The 20,948-nt window shown below is 39.3% G+C and overlaps 1 protein-coding gene across 2 annotated transcripts in view; it reads left to right on the top strand.

Annotated features, from left to right (window-relative positions):
• Positions 1–18,317, top strand: part of mtr (5-methyltetrahydrofolate-homocysteine methyltransferase) — a 53,962-nt gene extending 35,645 nt beyond the window's left edge. The window contains exons 20-33 of one of the 2 annotated variants that reach the window (XM_048233592.1): positions 1,547–1,699; positions 8,571–8,675; positions 9,171–9,271; positions 10,060–10,127; positions 10,320–10,440; positions 10,619–10,700; positions 11,113–11,211; positions 11,307–11,382; positions 11,842–11,997; positions 13,682–13,878; positions 14,036–14,236; positions 14,733–14,925; positions 15,062–15,174; positions 17,231–18,317. In XM_048233592.1, coding sequence (XP_048089549.1) covers positions 1,547–1,699; positions 8,571–8,675; positions 9,171–9,271; positions 10,060–10,127; positions 10,320–10,440; positions 10,619–10,700; positions 11,113–11,211; positions 11,307–11,382; positions 11,842–11,997; positions 13,682–13,878; positions 14,036–14,236; positions 14,733–14,925; positions 15,062–15,174; positions 17,231–17,317 — 1,752 coding nt within the window. In that variant the 3' untranslated portion in view covers positions 17,318–18,317. Of the gene's footprint in view, positions 1–1,546; positions 1,700–8,570; positions 8,676–9,170; positions 9,272–10,059; positions 10,128–10,319; positions 10,441–10,618; positions 10,701–11,112; positions 11,212–11,306; positions 11,383–11,841; positions 11,998–13,008; positions 13,100–13,681; positions 13,879–14,035; positions 14,237–14,732; positions 14,926–15,061; positions 15,175–17,230 lie in introns of those variants that run through there. The other variant, XR_007192393.1, reaches the window with a different exon arrangement.
• The last annotated feature ends 2,631 nt before the right edge of the window (positions 18,318–20,948 follow it).

Here is a 20,948-nt window from a genome sequence, read left to right as displayed (position 1 = left end):
TTAGCAGGATCAGTAACGGCCCTCCTTCACGGTACCACATGCGCCGTCAGTAGCCTGAATGTAAATTGTAAATCAGGGTTCTCGGCCAAGTATACTTGCGTATACAAGGAATTTAGTCTCTGCATTTGTCCCATCGGTGAATTGGTGAATACACAGAGCACACAATGAACACACAGTGAGGTGAAGCAAGCATTAACTGCCTTGCTACAGCGGCGCTCGGGGAGCAGTGAGGGGTTAGGTGCCCTGCTCAAGGGCACTTCAGCCGTTCCTACTGGTTGGGGATTGAACCGGCAACCCTCCGGTTACAAGCCCGAAGCCCTAACCAGTAGGCCACGACTGCCCCTACCAAAGAACCAAAGCAACAGAAACAAAATCACCAACAAAGCAACCTTCATGAGCAAAAAACAGCGGCAGCCTTCATGAGCATTTCACTGAGGTTATCAAGCAGACACCTTCCTTCATCAGTGTAGCATTGAGGCCCATGACACCTCCAGAAGGTTCAACTTTAGTGTCTGGCGTCCCAGACCCACCCCCCTTCACACTCATGATGGGTTCTCTTACAACAACTTCTTTGTTTAATCCTCTTTGTTGCTGTGCACATTTATGATCCAATCAGCAACATAACTAAAAAAAAAGCAAGTCCCTGATGCGGGCACCAACAAATTCCAACAAATAGATATTATTCTATAACAACATTCATAAGATCAGACCTTATCGAAGTACCAAAGTTCTATCCAAGCTGGACTATTGCAATGCATTGTTACCTGGCTTACCTGCTTGTGTAGTGAGACCAATACAGTTACAGTGGCACATCTATAATCAGAAGACGAATATAACTCCTCTGTTAGTTACTCTTCATTGGCTTGCTATAGCAGCCAATATTAAATTCAAATCCCTCACCCTGGCCTATAGACTGACACTGGATTTGCACCTTTTTTTTTTTTTTAAATTCTATGATCCAGCTCTACGTCCCCTCTCACCCACTGTGGTCCTCTGATGAGTGTCTGCTATGCTTCCATCAACACTAGGAGGTCACAGACTCTTCTGCGATTTCTCATTGGTGGAATGATTTACCTAATGCTCTTTGTTCTGACAGCTTTGAGATCTTCAAAACACTTCTAAAGACAGTTTATATATGTTTATGGTTATTGATGTCATTATATTATATTATATTATTATATTTAGTCTGTTAATAATATTGCCATTGTTAGCCTCTTTGATAGACTATAAAGTGTTCTTCCTACTGTCAATATAATGTAAATTGATGTCATTCTAAGTTGCTTTGGACAAAAGCATCTGCTAAATATGGAAACATAAAAAATAAATTCTTCAGTCATTCCTTTTCGTTGCTGTGGCCGTTTATGATCCAATCAACAACTCCAACATCAGCCATAATAGTTATTCTGTGTTTTTTCCCCAGTGCATATGTATAAGGCTGTATACATATGCAGTTTGCAGCGATTTAGTTACCCAGTGCTCCAGACTCTAGATTTTGTATGCATATTCTGCATTATATTTATTTGATGTTCTTTTTCAATTATAACAGGGTATTGATAAATATGTTGTTGAGGACACCGAAGAGGCACGGGCTAACTCTTTGCGCTACCCTCGACCTTTGCATGTGATTGAAGGACCCCTGATGAACGGCATGAAGATCGTGGGTGATCTCTTCGGTGCTGGAAAGATGTTTCTGCCACAGGTAGAGGCCTTTGTGTCCACAACCAAATCCCATTTTTATCGCTTCCCCTCCCCTTCTGCCCTATCACTCTCGTTTGTGCGTATGTGTGCTAATAAATACACACCCCATGCTACACTAAAGTGTATCCCCGCCTATAGACTTGAGGTAAAACACCACAGGGTTGATTTTGTATTGAACTGAAGCTGTCCCTAACAAAAAATTGCTTTTTTTATGGGCCAGCTACACTGTTGTTTTTCTGAAGTACAATGCAGTATAGTAATATTTCTCTGTCCAAAATAATGCATTTGTGTAATAAAGTCAAGTCAAGTTCATTTATAGCACATTTCATACACAGAGGTCATTCAATGTGCTTTACATAAACAAAAAAAAAACAATAATAACAAATAAAAGCATAGAAGGGCAATATAGTCAAAGAATTGTTCAAAAGGTAAAGATCATAATAAAAAGAAAACATAAAACACACAGGGTAAAATCATTTACAAATAAAGAATAATTAATAAGCAAAAAAAAACAAAGGCAAAAGTAGTAAAAAAAAGTAATAAAAGACAAGGTAGAATAATTATCCAGGCAGATTCAGAATTTGTAACTCAGCGCAGTTAGCAAAAAGCATCTGAGAACAGTTTGGTCTTAAGTCTAGATTTAAAACTGGCTACAGTTGGGGCCTTTTTGATGTCATCCGAAAGTCTGTTCCAGAGCTGAGGCACATAGCAGCTAAAAGCTGCTTCACCATGTTTAGTTCAGTAGGTTTTACTAACAGGTTTTTCACCTGGGACCTGAGAGGACGAGAAGGTGTGTACTGCTGAAGCATGTCTGATAGGTACAGTGGGCATCGCTTTGAAATGACCACTTCATTCGCGCATTACGAGGCGTGAAGCTGCTTGAAGCTTTAGTACCACTTTCAGCCACTGTGCGTCGCTCTGCCACTGTACATCACTCTGCCTGCCGCCCCTTCTGAAAAAAGCACCATTAAACATAATTGTTGCCGAGAGTAATCCCAGCCTACGAATTCAATAACAGAATAAATCATGCATAATTAAGCATTACCTCGATTTAGGCTACTTGGGTATGGCTTAAGGCTTGACTACACAGTGGTAACGAAAATCGAAATCGAAATTTGCTGTCTACATATTATTGTCAGTGTTGGGGGTAACGCAACTACGCAAATCAAAACAGTGTCTTATGTGATAATTGAGCCAGTAGAGAAATAACTGTTCAGAATGAATCTGTAGCCTTGGGTAGGCTTCTGCAGAAAACAATGTTGTTGCCGATTTAATGCTATCTGGCGACGTTTTTAACAGGCTACGCTATAGAGGCTTAGACAACTATGACCCACATTTTTGTTCGTAAATTAATTTGCCCTACTTCTTGACTGCAATGTAGTCAATTGACTGCTTGACATGTCATTTTTATTTTTCTGTACAATAAAAAAATACATCTGCTAACTAACATCTGCTTACATACATCTGTAAACTTGCGTTAAGACCGACCGTTTATTTATTTTTTATTTTTTTTATACTCTAAACAACCAATACAAATAAAATACTATTTATTTTAGTAGGTCTAAGTATTGTGAATATAAATTGCCTACATACAAATGTAGGCTCTCTTAAATAAAACCCTGTGGCGTCATCTCTAAACCATTGGTTTACGCATGTCACACTATGGCCTATACGCTTTGTTTCATTCACACAAACATCTCGAATCAACGCTTATTACTTGGCACGAAGCTCTGGAAGAACTGTGCCCAGATCTTTTCCCATTCTTTCTCCCCTCTAGTCTAACGGTGACCGTGTTGAAGAACTGAAATTGGTTGTGGTCTATTCAGCATTTCTCAAAATATGGGCTTAACCCAGATTTGAACTCTTGGACAGGGGACTGATAACTAATAATAAAATAACTGTCATCAGCCGGCCTTAACGCACTGCGCCACAGAATTGACGGCGTGGGTGAATAGGGATAAATAACAATAGAATACACAACTGTTTCACCAGCACATTTAAATTACTTGACTAAAACCGTGCATAACTGGAGGTACACCCGTTATCTGAGCTGTCTGTCCTCATTTTGCGAATGCGAGGACGATATGAGTCTGTTGCATTTCGTTAGATGTCCGAGTCACGCATAATGTTTGAAAACCACTGGCTCGTAATCACAATAATTTAACACACAACAGTTGGATAGGCTACTTCATCATGTTCCCATGCCTACATTTTGGTGAGTAGCATAGAGATCGTTTAAACAATTAAGTATGGCTCTCCGTTTGGGACATCGAAAACGTATATTTTTAATAGGGTAGGCTACCGTCGGAGATGCTGACTTGCAAAGGCCTTGGGATAACACGTTATCTCCACTATCATCAGTCAATGCCCCCTTGATCAAAGTGGGGAATGAAAGAAAAAGTTTGAGAACCACTGGCTTAACAAGTTACCTGCAGTCCAGAACACACAGAATATTGCAACAGAAAGTTGCCTTTATAATCAACTACTATTTGTTCCAACAGCATTCAAACAAAGCCTTTATAAAAGTGAAAAAAAAAATTATTCCATAAGACGTAAAATAAAATACTGTTACTGTAGTAACTGTATCCCAAGCTTCAGCTCCCACGCCTGTGACAGGCAGGCGTGACACGCTTAAATTCTCAGCTTGTTTATACCCCACACTGAACGTAAGACCACTAGGCCCATCACTGTGGGGTCGCGTAGCCTACTCTCTGGGATTTAAGTCAAGCAATATAACCATACAAATGTTTCAAAATGAGTAATTTCGCTTTGTCTGAACTGGCCATTGTAGGCTACGTAAAAATAAACAAGTAGGCCTATCCCCTATCCAATGATATCGGCAAATGTTTGTTTTCCAAAGTAAGAATTTCACTTCACCATGCACCTTCGACAATGAATAGCTCATTACACTTACATGTTACTGTTGAACGTAGGCCTAACTGGTATCATTATAAACATTATTCTGTGTCCTAAAAACTGGCATTTTATGGCATTGTGTCATGTAAGGTCGTTACAAAATCTAGAGAAATGTGTGAGGTGGTCAGCGGGGGACAATTGAGACACACATTGGATTGTGTTATTACTTGAACATTCCACACTATCCACAGCTGTGGTATCGGGGGCAGGAGGATTACTGTTAGCATGAGGCTTTATATAAAATTCTTCAACAGAAGGCCTGCCTCGAATGCAGGCTTGCCCAAAATAAAGGCCTGTGGTTTGCGCAGCCTACAGTAAGTAGGTTAAATAACAGACCCGCCATAATGTGCGGTATGATGCTTTTTTACGAGTAAGATGTTTTTGGTGCCCTACGCATGTTCTTAAATAACAATGATCATCAGTAGCCTAATATTCCACCATTATTTTGTGTAAATGGGCTATGCATTGGGTTAGACACCAGGGGCCATATTCACAAAGCCTTTTATCTTACCACTAGGAGTAGGCTACTCCTAAATAGCAATAAAAGATTTTAGCTAGGAGTTTCTCTCATTAAGTTATTCACAAAGCCTTTCAGATCTACTCTTAGTAAGGGAAAATGACAACTCCTGAACAGATTCTGGAGCTGAGCGCTCTAGAATCTTTGACTAAGAGTGAGTGAGTCTTCGTTGCTATGGATGACGTTATTTCTCATGCACGAGCTTGACTGAAGTGACCACCTTGATTGGCTGATGATTGTAACGCGGGAATGATTCCAAACACCTCCCTTACGATGAGTAGCAGGTGACAGGTCTGAGAATGCGTGCGCTACACAAGGACGGAAGATGATGAATAACTGAATAAAAAGGCCTAGCCTAAATGAATCAAGAGTAAGGCAAAACAAAATAGCTTAGTAGCCTAATGAAACATATGGATTAATGTAGTATCTTTGTAACATTATTAAATTAATCTGTTACTATGCCTACGTTTGCAAAAGAGAACATTTTAATTTGATTCACAATAATGTTACATTTAATTTACATGATGACAATGAGTAGCCTAGTTTTGGTTGTTGTTGGTGGCGTTATTGCATGTTAGTTATGCCTACAATGCAAAATTGCTTCCTCACGATTGGAAGCTCCTGTAGCCGCATAGGATTTCAAAACAGGCGAAATGCCACAAAACCGGTTTGTGAATAGGTCTGTGAGTTAGGAGTCCTCGACTTGTTTTAAGCTGTCACAGCTGGTGGGAAGGTGTGATTTGTTGGCCCCCCCCTGCCCCCCAGTCAACGTGAATCGGGTGGTCAGTTAATCTAAGGCACGAGCGCATCTGTGAGGCCAAGCCTCACCAAGTAGCCTGTTTGTTTACAACTAACATTACATTTAATTAAACTGCTTATAGGTTATGCCGAAATAGTTTTCAACATTTTGAATATTAGTGTCGGGTGAATTAAGAAATGTTCTCAAAGTAGCCTTATGGCTGAAAGCTGCTTGGGATCCCCCCTGTCAAGCAATATAACCATACAAACGCGCACACTCATTGTTTCAAAAGGAGTAATTTCGGCTTTGTCAGAACTGAAGAGCTGTGGACGACACGGCACGGCATGCCCAATTGAAAATAAATTAACGCAATGCAACACAACACAGACCCTCTTCTCTCGCGTCAGTCACTGACATGAACGAAACACAGAACCCGCTTCTCTCACGGCAGTCACTGACAGTAGCCTAGAATAAATGCATGGGGAAAAAAACTTCCCCATGACAAAGACATTGTAAAACACTGAAAGTTAATATTTTGTCACTATAACATCTGTCCTTTGTCAAATGTGTTATGTTCCAAGTAGCCTAGTGCGTAACTCTGCTTCATAAAGTTGAACAAATACATTTGCTTATTTCACAGAAAAATATAAATAGCCAGTTAGGGTCTACAGTGCAGAGTTGGTAAGTTATGGTAGGCCAACTTGGAGTGAACATACAAACAGGGGAAATTCTTTCTCTAGTAGCGGAATAGCCTCAGGTGCGCACGTAGACATAAGGCCGAACATGCAAGCGCCAATGAATCGTGCTCTCACGACAATCACGCCGTTCAACTTAAATAGGTTAACATCACTCTACGTTCGCCTTCAAGCAAGGAAAACGATGATTTCAATTTCAATTTTCAATTTCAATTTTATTAAGGATAGCCCCTTGAGATGAATCATCTAATTTTCAAGGGGGTCCATCAATACATTTGAAGACATCTGTTTCGTTGGAAGGGCAAGGGGTAGCAACAGGGCAACACAGAGACAGGCCCGATGCAGGGCCGTCATGAGAGTATTAAAATATGGGATATTCTACGGGAAAACATTAAAACGGCAAGACAGCGGGGGAAAGTTAAAATACGTGATAAACACGGAAAAAGTTGGCATGCATTGTTTCGGTCCCCATGCACAGGGATTATTTGTCATATTATTAATCACATATGATTATTTGTGAAATAATAGGCGCAACACATTTGAAAAGGAAGGACTGGTAGCATGCAAGCTCACGGGAAAGATTGGTTTAAGAGCGTTATCACAGTGTGTGGCTGTGGCGCAAAGCAGCACGGGCGGAAGACGGCGACAATTGGCAGGGGAGGGTCATGTCTTTTTTAACAATTCTGTCGGAGGGTCATTGAACAATTTCTAGCAGGCAAGGGAGGGTCATGCAACTTTTGACTGAACAGTCCCTAGATTGCTGCTGGGCTATAGCCTATGTCTTGGTTCATGTCTGTTAATTACTCATTGCCGTTAAACACGTAGCCTATCTCGCGGTTGCATCCATTACAAACAAACATGCAATGTGAACGTCTGGGATTGGGAAGAGCACTAAATGCTCTACTGTATAAGCACGACGTCAAACCTTTACTTTTTTTACCTTTACCAATTCTACAGTAATTCCTGCTTTAACATAAAAACTTTTCTTTGGAAATGAAATTGAGTCTAGAACTGATGCATATGCAGGACTGTCAGCCAGTGTGCGCAAAAAATGAAGCACTTATTAGTCTATGTGAAACTACTGTCTTATTCAAATAATTCCTGATTTGAAATTGTTATTGTCTGTTTTTTGTATGTCTCACACTGTAGCCTACGTTGAACTTAAAATTAAGGCTGTCAAAATTAACGTTAATCGCTGCGGTTAATTTTGAAATACACATAATGCGTTACACAGTAGTAACACAACGCATTGTGTTTACCGATTTCCTTTGTGATGGGCTGATTATGGAAGCCACAAAACCTGAAGCCGCAAGCCTGAGAATTTATTTTACTGTCTATGGTGTTAGTGCTGCCAGTGCTCAGTGCTGCTGCTACCACCACACGCATCACACACTGTGTGTAGGGCACCAAGAGACAGAGGAGGGACATAAATAGTATAATAGTAGCTTTTACTGCTTCTCGCTCTTGTTAGAGAATGTTTACAATGTCAAAATGCACCAACAGCATGTTACATAAAGATGATACTTTTCGGGTCCTCTCCATTAAGATCCAACTTGAACGTATGCTAGTCCATTTAATTGAGAACGCGTCTGAGCGCGCACGAGAGGGGGAGAAAACGAGTGGCAGGTTCCAACTGGCTTGTCATTGTTGACGATAATTTATATCTCCTTTTTAATACAAGAAACTTATAAAAGGAGATCATGAGGGGGGCGCTGTGGCGTTGTACATAAAATAGCCCCCCCCAGGACGATATCATTATCCATCGCAGTGTTTTACTGTACATATCGTCAAATGCCAATTAAGGGGACATCGCCCAACCCTACTGTCTATTGTTGCATTGCTCTCATATCTCCTCTTTAGCTTCTACTCATCATAATCATGTGGTTTAGCAGTTGTGTCTTGCATAATTGTCACAGCCAGGTTGGTGGCAGTTGTGACCTCTGTGCATGACCTGTCTATCATACACAATTATACAGTATATGCTTTTGTTTGTACGTCTGAGCAGGTGATAAAGTCTGCTCGTGTGATGAAGAAAGCTGTTGGCTATTTAATCCCCTTCATGGAAAAGGAGAGAGCGGAAATGCAGGCAAACTCTTCATCTGTGGACATAGTAAGTCTGAAGGACTGTTACTTACTGTATCAACTAACATTAAATCACTAATAAGTCATAGTGAGGTCTTGGGGCCTGTGCCTACCCAATTAATTTTTTGGTGCTTAAAGCACCCTAAACCTCATTTTCAGAGTGTTTTGCTGATTGATTTTTCCTCTGCTACTACCGACATTGTTGGCAATCAGGTCCTGCCCTTACCTCAATTTTATTTGGCCAGCTAGACATAAGTGATATTGACAAGCCCAGTGCTATTTTAAAAAGAATAGATTTCAACTCAAAGTGCTGTGAGGGCAATGGGGGGGGAAAATATACGCTGTGAACACTGAACTTCATAGGATTTGTATAGAAAATAGATGCTGGCAGCATAAAAAAAGTGCTTGGTTGACACAAACTTTGTGTCCAATAGATGCACAGTATATCCAATGTTCTATCCAATATATGGACAATGTTTCTGCTTAACATCCAGTAATGCTTCCAAAAAATGTACTCTTTCAGGATCCATACCAAGGCACTATTCTGCTTGCTACTGTTAAAGGAGATGTTCATGACATTGGTAAAAACATTGTGGGTGTTGTGCTGGGATGCAACAATTTCAGGTGGGGAATATACTACTACACTCAGTAGCTCAGTACACTCACAGCCAGTGATACACTTGTTTAAAAAATGCTGAAAATGTTTTACTACAAACACGAGCATACTTTTATCACCTCCATGTCAGTATTCATTTCAGAAGTAAACGGTACCGGTTCAGGCACCGTTTTGGCAACGGCATCATATTAAATGTATCGATTTAGCACCGGTATCAGATAAAACCTAAACGATACCCAACCCTAGTGCGTATAATAAATAGATAAAACAAGTAGCCTTGACTTGAGCAAATATTTGTATTCCAACATTCTAGATTTAGACTGATTTCAAATACTAGTATACAAAATCACAATCTCCCACTCTCAGAGATGTTGAACTGCCCTGCCTTTGTCTACAGGACTGTATACTACCAGTCAACAGTTTTGAAACACCACCTTTTTATGGGTCTTTTCTATTTTTACATTGTAGATGAAAACTATGAATTGACTTATTTGTGGCGGCCCACCACAATATCAACATTGACCACCACACAATGATTTTCTGTGTTGTACTACTTAACTTGGTTGAAATCCTTTCATTGTAGAGCTATGTGCACCTTTACGCAGCCTCTCCATGTTTCTCTTAAATCCGGTTAGCATCATAACCACGTTGCGCAAATATGTTAAAAACTGTGATCACCCCCCATCACCTACCACCACAAATAGAATTCAATTCTGTGGGAAACACTGAACACTCATATAACACATTATACTTAAGGTTCAGACAGCTTCCTCTCATGTAAATTTCCATTTTCCAGGGTAATCGACCTGGGGGTCATGATTCCATGTGATAAAATCCTAAAGGAGGCAATAGAGAAAAAAGCAGGTGAGCTTTTTATTTGCATATCTTCAGTGTATACAAGTCATGGCAACAGTAAGTCTCGGTAGTGTGATGGTTATCACACCATTGATGGTAAATGGACTTAACATCATCTTAAGAAATTAAAGTGGGACTGACCACATCTCCCCACCAAGAGGTTGGACCGCTGTGATCCCAGCCATCTGTGTTTTTTGACAGATATCATTGGTCTGTCTGGCCTCATCACTCCATCTCTGGATGAAATGATTCATGTAGCAAAGGAGATGGAACGCCTTGGGATGCAGATCCCTTTGTTGATTGGGGGTGCAACCACGTCCAAGTGAGTGAGAGACTGTATGCAGATTAAAGGGAAGATGTTAACCTCCTTTTACCAGTTTGTGCATTAAGGACCATATAAGGAGTAATATACATACAAGAGATGTCATTTGATGGATGAAACCCTAATCAGTGATGCCAAATAGTTATCTCTCAAACTTTATATGCAACTCGCTCCATAGGACTCATACTGCTGTAAAAATTGCCCCGAGTTACAGTTTCCCAGTGGTACACGTTTTGGATGCTTCACGGAGTGTTGTAGTGGTAAGTCATTTCTTTCTTTTCTTTCTATCTAGGAAAATGCAGTGCCCTGCACAACCAACGTGCAAAAATGTGTTCGACGATGTGGTGTCTGTACATGTTACGGTTATTGGCTGCAGATTCACTTTTGGTGCAGGAAAAACATAATAATTATAATGTGGAATAATTATATATAAATTAAAAAAAACACACATACACACACAAAATAGGGATTCAGCAGGTACAGATTGAACCCCTAATATTACGGAACAATCAGAACAAACACAGTCGGGATCCAGTAGCTCACTGCTTGGACCCCTAATAAAAAAAAAATCACTCATTGCTGGGTATATACAAATTAGTTTATCCTGGGTAATCTAGTTAGAGAGCCTTGTAGATCCTTAAATGTCATCTTTTTTCATTCACTCTCCTAAAGTGCAGTCAACTTCTCGATGAGGATTTGAAAGACGAGTACTTTGAAGAAGTTTCTGAGGAATATGAAGAAATCCGGCAAGATCACTTTGACTCATTAAAGGTATACAGCTTAAATGTCTTGTCTCCTGCTCCATACATTGCCTTTTAGTAGCTCTGGATCTGCATTTTCTGATTGATTGGTCCTTACTTTCTCAGGAACGACGCTTCCTTTCTCTCAGCCTGGCAAGGGAGAGAGGTCTACACATTGACTGGCAGGCTCAGCCTAGACCAGGTATATGCTGAACAACATTAAGTCCTTTGAGTTTTACAACTATAACTAGAAAAAGTCCTACTATTAACAGTTGCTCCCAGTAGCTTGTTGTAGTACATTGATTAACACCACCCAATCCCATGAAAGTCAATGACAAAATTGGGAATTTATGTCCTCCATACTTTTGTAACATTATCAGCTATGTCTAGTGTTAGCAAAAAATATAAACTTTTGTTTCTTATTCCCTTTCCATTACACTTATATTTACAGGCAGTATGTGTTCTCCTCAGTTACTCTGCTAAAAAGTCTTAAGTGTTTTTATTACCATTATTTTCAGGGAGTAAAGTGTTTTTGATATTTTTTTAATGTTGATATGTTGTCATACATGTGTTTAAAGCCTAATCTATTGATTAGGAATTTCAGATGATTAATATTGATCCAAAATATGAAAACAGAATATTTACTAAATTGTTCATGTAGTACTTCCACAGATCAGTGGCACACATGTCTTTGAGACATATGACTTACGGAAGCTGGTGAGTTTTATTGACTGGAAGCCCTTCTTCGATATTTGGCAGCTGAGAGGCAAATACCCTAATAGAGGCTATCCCAAAATCTTCAAGGATAAAACAGTAGGTATGGAACATTAATATCAGTCCCTTAATCATTTTAAATGCTGGCTTACAAGACTCTCACACTTATATACAGTGAGGCTCATAAGTTTTTGAACCCATTCTAGTTGACTAAAAAGAGGAATATAAAATCATCTTTTGGAAATTGATCTTAATGCCTTAAGTAAAACAAATAGGTAATATCCAACCTTTAAGGACACCAATTTTCTTTGTGAATGAATAATGTATCATAAATAAATAAATGCTCTTCCTTAAAAGTAAGTATTCACACCCCTATATTAAATTCCCATAGAGGCAGGCAGATGTTTTATTTTTAAAGGCCAGTTATTTCATGGATCCAGGATACTATGCATCCTGATAAAGTTCCATTGGCCTTTGGAATTAAAATAGCCCCACATCATCACATATCCTTCACCATACCTAGAGATTGGTATGGATTTATTTCAGTTAGCCTAATAGCTGATTTGATTTGCATTGAGAGGTGATATATGGAAAGTACCCCATGCCAATCGTGAGATATGGTGAAGGGTATGTGATTATGATTATGTGGGGCTATTTTAATAGTGTGTGTGTGTGTGTGTGTGTGTGTTCTGGGGTGTATAGAAACATTAAAGTTGGTACAGATGCTCTTTGGGAGGCATACACAGACTTTTGGACTCTAGATAGGTAGATGGATACTTTATCTATCCCATAGGAAGTTTTGGAATATACTGTAATTGAAACATAATTGACACATTATGGCTTATTCTGCTATTTTATTGCCACAAGAAAGAGTAGGAAGCATGTCTTGTCCAATATTGGCTGTATAATTTTTAACAGCTAAATAGGAGGGAACAGCTTCAGTATGGCTAATGTGACTAGCAAACTAGTATGGCTAGTGGCAATAGAGTGAGTGGCCATCGCGGCATCAATCCATCCATGCCACACCAATATCAAACAATCAGCAGAGTGACTACTACATTTCCTTTATTTTCCACACTTCAGTTTTTGTGGACATTGTCTTTCTATTTGCCAGACTTAATAACCTGAAGATGTTAGAAGTATCGCCAAGGCCAAACAAAATGGATTGTACCAGCTCAGCTTCCCACTGAGGGATGTGACTCATTGTAATATGTTTTATTGTACCTCAACCATTTCCTGTAATGCTAAAATGATGACATAATACAGAATGGATTGTGTCACAATTTTAAAAAAAACATTTGACTGCGGAACTGAATGTGGAAGTCTATAGTGATGAATTTTCAGTTAGGAAATACCATTTCAAATTAATTCAATTTCACAATATCACAATCACAATGTTATTGGAATTCAGTTCTAATGAATTGAATTTCCAAAAACGCTATTCGGATTCAATTTACCAAATTCATTCTTTCGTTGGCAGTATCTTCATATGATTAGAATGGAGAGAAGTGAAACCAGTTTGGGGCTACTTCCTATTGAGCTTCTTGTTGACCATTTGCCTACTGCACAACATTTGTTGACAACATAGTAATACCAAATGTCTATGTGAGCAGCCCTTACATAGACATTTGGTATTACTATGTTGTCAACTGCTTACTATGTTGTCAACTGCTACGCATTCCAAACATTTGTTTAGCACCTTGTGTTCTTTTGGTGATCTTTGAACCAGCTGCCGATTGTATGGGTAGCCATTTTTAATTTGTTTGTGTGTGTTCCTGTGTCCTCAGGAGAGGAGGCCAGAAAAGTATTTGATGATGCCCAGAAACTTTTAGATAAGCTCATAGATAGCCAAGAGCTTTGGGCTCGAGGACTAGTAGGTTTCTGGCCAGCACAAAGTGTGGGGGATGACATCCATGTGTATGCTGAGAACACCTGCCCACAACTCAGCCAGCCTATTGCCACCTTTTATGGGCTCCGGCAGCAGGTGTGTGCTCTCTGATCTAGAACAACATCAAAATAGTCTGAATGTTTATTGATATTTCAGGTGTGTGTGTGTACATGTGGCAAGAAAACAGTTATATAGATTAAATATGCTGTACTTTTTCGCAATCGCTATAAATAAACTGTTTTGTTTTTGCCAGGCTGAGAAAGACTCCGCAAGTTCAGACCCTTATCTTTGCCTATCTGACTTCATTGCACCTAAAGACAGTGGTGTCTGTGACTACATTGGACTCTTTGCTGTGGCCTGTTTTGGTGCTGAGGAACTAAGTCGGAAATTTGAGAGCCAAGGCGATGACTACAACAGCATCATGGTCAAAGCACTTGCTGATCGGCTTGCTGAGGTCTGCAAAATGTCTTATTAAATTTAATATTCACTCTGTTCCAGATACCTGTGCAGTGTTGCCTAGTCTCATGATACGGATGGAGAGGGAACTGTGAAAACCCTCTTAAGTAGGAATATTGCATTGAATATTGGTTGATCCTATCTGTTCTGGAAAAAAACTATTAACCCCTCACTGCTCCCCGAGTGCCGCTGTAGCAGGCAGCTCACTGCGTCGGGATTAGTGTGTGCTTCACCTCACTGTGTGTTCACTGTGTGCTGAATGTGTTTCACTAATTCTCGGATTGGGATAAATGCAGAGACCAAATTTCACTCATGGGATCAAAAGAATATATATACTTATACTTACTTATACATGGTAGCTTTTTTGTAGGCGAACTTCAGAGGTATATTGTCAAAAGCATGAAATACAAAACATGCATTCTCTTTGAGCAGTACATGAATGCCATTTACTCCGAGATACTAACCAGACTGTGCGCAAATATTTGTATGTCAAGGCTTTTGCTGAAGAACTTCATGCCAGAGTTCGCAAAGACTTGTGGGGATACTCTACTGAAGAGGACCTCCAGGCTTCGGACATGCATCGCATCCGCTACTCTGGCATCCGCCCTGCGTCTGGCTATCCCAGCCAGCCAGACCACACAGAGAAGATCACCGTGTGGAAGCTGGCTGATATCCAGGAGAAGACGGGTAAGGAAATATATGTGCTTTATTCTCCGCTGTTATTTTATTTTAGATCACAACTACCAAATATACATTTTTATGTACGTCTGTGTTATAGCTGTGGTTTGATTAGTGTAGTATAACATTATATCCCTATATTAAGGTATTGGATTGACTGAGTCTCTGGCTATGACTCCTGCTGCTGCTGTCTCAGGGCTGTATTTCTCCAATCCAAAGTCCAGCTACTTTGCTGTGGGAAAAATCACCAAAGAACAGGTATGTGTATCTTTCCATTAACTTTGAATCTGCTCTAATAGTGAGTCAGGATTTTCTGGTCTGTGCACTGAGCTTGTTCAATTGAATTCATCACTGTATACATTCAAAAGTAGACCATTCAAGGATTGTTTTCCAGTATGATGTAAAACTATAAGGCTGCATGTTTGTTTGTTTTTTGTAGGGCCGCAAAATTATCGCAATTGTAATCGCAATATGAACCAATGCAATTACCTAATTGCAAAAGCTACAAATAATAGTGCACAGTTAATTTTGTCACATTTCTAACTTTTTTATATTAATTTCATCCTCCTTGACTATGCCATGTCTGGTTGGTGGGTGTGCGTAGTGTGTGAGGGGCACTGAAATTCTGATGGGTGAGCTTCATAGTTGGTCGGGGGTGCTGTGCTTCTTGTGCACCAGACATATCCTCCTACCCAGCTGGCCTGTAATTGGTCAGTTGGTATGAAAGGATAGGTGTGAGATTCAAATACAGACTACAGTGTAGTTCTTAGTCTACAATTATGCATATACCCATGAACTCCACATTACAAGGATCAATGTAAGACCAAACATGAATATGTTACATTCGTTCCATACATTTACAGATCATTTAGGAATGACATCCAGAGGTAGTCTTTGTTCTAAAAGGGGGAAAGTAAGGTGACATGCTGTATGGTAAGCCACACTGCATGTGTGGAGGTCAAACACAGAGCAGTGTTTCCCATACATTGACTAATCTGTGGCGGGGCGCCACAAAATAAAAATCAGCCGCCACACATAAATATTATATGTTTAATTTAATTTAAGCTAAATATAAGATCAAATCCTTGCATTGCCTTTTTACGCGCGCAGCCTTTCCTTGCCCCGCCCCGCTCTCTCTCGTAGCCCGCTGCCCCTCCTCTGCACATTTAACAAAATATTCACGATTGTTGAAGAATTGTTGTTGCTACATAGAAGCATTGCATAGAAGACGTCTGGCTAAATTGCTATTAAATCCGCTTAGCATCGTGACCATGCTGTGTAAATTTGTTCAAAACTGCTACATTGAAGTTAACTCTGCTAAGATCTTATCACAACATAGTAGGCTACATTGAAGAGACTAAACTAAGTTAAGTTATGCAATCAAGCAGTATCTACCCATTGCGAATACTCTTTGGATGTCGGATTTAGCATGCTTAGCCTACTTACAGCTGCTTGTCAATTTCGTTGAAGGACTTATTTTATTGACTCTGACACTGAATGACTCAGACTCTGACAATGAAATTCAAAAGTGTTTGTCCCAAGGAGAAGTACGAACATTTATTTTAACTATGTAGAAAACGTTATGAATTGCATCCAAACATCAGCAGCCTTTAAACTGTGTTACAATTGCAAGGTTTCCCTCACGAACGTCGAAGTGACAGGCACTCAATTAGACCTAATACACCCCTAATACACCCCCTCTCCCACCCCATCCCCCCCACCCCTCAATAAATGGATATTGAGATTTTTTTTCGCCTTACAGTCTCATGAATGCAAGTATTCCAGACATTTGAATATAGCTATTGTTTTTCAAGTCACATTTATTTATATAGCACACTTAAACACAATGCAATTGACCCAAGGTTTTCACAAAAATAAATAAATATAGTAGTAAAAGCAAAAATATAAATGAAAAAAAATGTTTTACAGGGGCATATATCTTACCCTGTTAGCCTTCAAACCTAATGTAGGATGAACTCAGATGTGGAATAAGTGTATAAGTGTCAGAGCTATGTCAAACAGGTTTTGCTTTATTTATGTTTAGATAGACTGTAAACCAGGCTTTAGTCTGACTGAATAAATAATAGGGCTGCAGCTAAGTTATTTTCGTAGTGGAGTAATCTGTTGATTACTATTTTTCTTGATAAATTGATTCACTCAACAATTAATGCAGAACAAAATTGATCATTGTTTCCTAAAGCCCACGATGATGTCCTCAAATGTATTGCTTTGTCCAAATGCCAAGGATATTTACGGTCATAGAGGAGCATGTCAAATATTCAATTTTGCGTTTTTTTTTTATGTGTTTTTATAGGTTGAAGACTATGCCAACAGAAAACAGATATCCGTAGCTGATGTGGAACGCTGGTTGGGACCAATCATCGGCTATGCTACTGACTGATCCACACCTGCTGCTGTGATTCCAGTATCAACCCTTTATCCAGTGTTTACATAATTCTCAGGACTTTTAGAAGTGTATTTGTAAACGTCAGGTTTGTTTTTGTCTTTTAACACACATTTTTTAAAAGAATCATTTTAATGACCAAGCATTGTTGCATGGTCCTTTTAATAGTGACCTTGCCAGTAAAATGGCAGACAACCTTCTTAGCCCTAATTAATAAGAATGCACCTCTGAGAAGATTTAGAGTTTGTGGAAAAGACAACCCATGGTTTAATGAATCTATCTAATCCTCTATTAGAGCAAGGGGTAATGCATAGGCCAAGGCTATAAAAGGAATGATGCCAGACACTGGTTAATTATGGCGTTTAGTAACAAATTCACTAGATTGAAGGATATCCCAGTTATATCCTTATCGTGCTACAAACTAAATGTTTCCTTTGTTGGCGATATGAATGGGAATCAGGGGGATAATGGGATAATGACCTTTTAGGTGTCACATTATACTACATGAATAGACTCCGCAGAGGAAACTCCACTCCGCTTTGTGTTGACTTCTATTTCTTTGACTCATCCAATAATACTGTTTAGTGGGACACCTCTGTGGCCCTTATTCCTTACATAAGGGTCGAAGGCACCCTTTACTTTTAAAAAATCAAAGAAAAATTAAGGGTAAACACAATATTTCAAATGTATTTAGCAAGCCTTTAATCAATGATAAAGATGAAAAGCCTTTAATCTTAAACACTCAACCAAGTCTCCTTGGGGTTTTTAACCCTCTGAGGACTGAGGGTACTTTCAGACACTCTGGATCCAGTATTTCAAGTTGCTTACATTTTCAATAATATCATAGCATGCCAAAATCAAAAGTCAAATATACTTATTTATTTATAAGTCCAGGCACAATAACATGTCAGTGGTATGTATGACTGTTTGACCTGTTTTTTTGTCCAAAACCACTATCAAATAAACATACTGAAAAAATCTACAGCTATCAAACTTATTTACACATGTAAATTATGTCTTTTTTTAACACACACACTCACACAAACTTAATTACACATCTGTGTTAATTTGTGAACATCTTTTCAAGTTAAATTATTAATGGCCCTAAATTAATCCCATATCTACGACTGAGTATTAGGGCCACACATGAAGGAAAAAATATTTTTGCCATGACGAGATTAAACTCGCCATTTCGAGAATAAAGTTGAAATATCATGTCGACTTTAATCTCGACGTGTCCACATTAAACTCAACATTTTGAGAATAAAGTTAGTTTGAGAGAGACGACCATTTCGGGGCGATTGAAAGGGAGGACCTAATTAAACATTCCGTTTTTTTTCTTCGACTGCAACAATAATTAGACATAGGCCTATATCATGTGAACAAAACATAACATTAACCTCCGTTGCTCATCCAAATACTTTCCTGTAGGTCCTTGTCACGGAGTTACAGGCGATAAATGCGATGGTCAAAAGTAGCCTAAACGTCATTAGCGGGTTATTTATTTATTGTAGGCCTATTATTAAAGAGTGTTTTTCATCTAAAGCAGTGGTCCCCAAACTACGGCCCGCCACCTCATTTTAGGTGGCCCCCCAAGTCATGTCCGTGGTATAGCATCTGGCCCGCACGGGAGTACGACATCGTCAAACTATAACCTCCGTAATTTCCCCCATTCATTCTCTATGGCAAGTCTTAACAGTACACATGTAATACTTGTTTTACGCTTGTTTTTGCGTTTGCCATCGAAAACGGAATGAAATGTAGGCCTACCTGCAAACATGTAAGAGGCCTATGACACTGACTGCATCAGTGCTCAAAGTATTCTAAAAGTTTATCAATTAATTGTTAATAACTAACTAACTTCTATTCAAGTCATATTTCTGGACTTTCTGGGATAATTATTTCTATTTTTTATTCACTCCTTCAAATGTTCATACAAATTCACAATTCACAAAGTTCTCATCAGGTGAGTGAAAGTTAGAATGGTGGTCTTTTCAGATGTTTTTGCCACCACTTCATAAAACTCTCATAGTTTGAGTTATTTGAATTATTTGTAGGATATTACTTGTTCACAATGTGAGCTGTGTATGCAAAGACAGAGTTCACACATTTTGAATAAAATATACTTTTGGGACTCCCTGCTAATACTTTTGGGAATGCTAAAGTCTTTTTATCAGTATTATTTCATTTGAGCCACATTTTACACTGATATGGCATGATGGCAACATAAACACCGCTAACAATGGTATTAAATTGCAGTAGATTAAATGTAATGGAATATTCAACTAAGATAGACTGCTGTTGTTCACAGCACTAAGCTATTCATGGTTACTGATATACTCAGAGTCCCTGGCCCTCTCTTAGAGCCAGGCATAGTGAGCTGGCCCTCGGAAGAAAAAGTTTGGGGACCACTGATCTAAAGGTTCAACTTCATGCTTATGCACTAGACTAGGCATACTAGGCGCTCTCCCCAATCCTAGAATTTCACATTGCTTGTTTGTAATGGATGCAAAACAGCCTATTGCTGAATGTCTAGGGACGAGAGAAGCTGTCCTCCTCCCGACCACCCCATGTACTAGTAGTAGCCCACATGCGCACAAATGCACACATAGTGCATAAATAAAGTATACATGCACACATATTCCCCCACGGGATCAAAATAGTATATATGCTTAGGCTTATAAGACGTTTGGTGATTAATTGATAGCTGTTTTTGGGACACGTTAAACGTTCTTTATGATGAGCGCATACGGGGAGTAAAACGACTGTTACGCGCTCTTACAACTGTATGCTACAATGATTGCAATACAAAAATATGCGCGTGTTAGTTTTGTGATGTTTTGCACTTTTGCCTCATGTGTTTTCAGGTTTGAGGGCTTTTTTGGCAAGATTGACCTTGGTTAGACTCTGCATATGTTATTTCTCCGTATGGAAAATAAAGTCAATTTTCGACACACGTCTGTTATTAGTTCAATAACAAGTGTTGCTTGTTAAAACATGTAACTAGTGAAACTCAAATGATTTTAGAAATATTTAGCCAAAGCCAAAAAGTGTTAGAGAGAAGGAGAGACGCCGGTGCAGCTCAGATGTCTTAATTTTCTTTATTTAGTAAAAGGTGCAGAACATTATTAAACTTTGACTAACGTTTCAATGTTCGTTAGTCAAAAACATCGACACGTCGAAACGTTAGTCAAAGTTGAATAATGTTCTGCACCTTTTACTAAAGAATAAAGAAAATTAAGAAGACATCTGAGCTGCACCGGCGTCTCTCCTTCTCTCTAAAATATCTGTCCTGACTTTGTCTACCAAAAAGTATTACTTTGTGCCCCGCGCTCCCCCACTGCTTGTGAAAGAAGGGGGTGGGGGAGGGGGGCTTAACGTGAAAAAGCTTAATGTCCCAAACGGCAACAAGTCATAATGGTAGGCTACAGGAAGTGGGGGGAGGGTATGGGATGACCAGAGCCGTCTTCGCTGTGCTATTCAGAAAGCATCTTCTATTGTCTTTCCAGGCGCACACAGCTCGTTACCATAGCCTATAGCCTATCGAGTGCCTTAACAGATAGGCTCTGCTCTTGGGTTTGGCCTCACAGCGAACTCAACCCTCTTGTTGCTTGCAGTTTGTTAAATA

The sequence above is a fragment of the Alosa alosa genome, chromosome 22 (assembly GCF_017589495.1).
Source record: "Alosa alosa isolate M-15738 ecotype Scorff River chromosome 22, AALO_Geno_1.1, whole genome shotgun sequence".
NCBI lineage: Eukaryota > Metazoa > Chordata > Actinopteri > Clupeiformes > Clupeidae > Alosa > Alosa alosa.
This window is presented reverse-complemented; position numbering and strand designations above follow the sequence as displayed.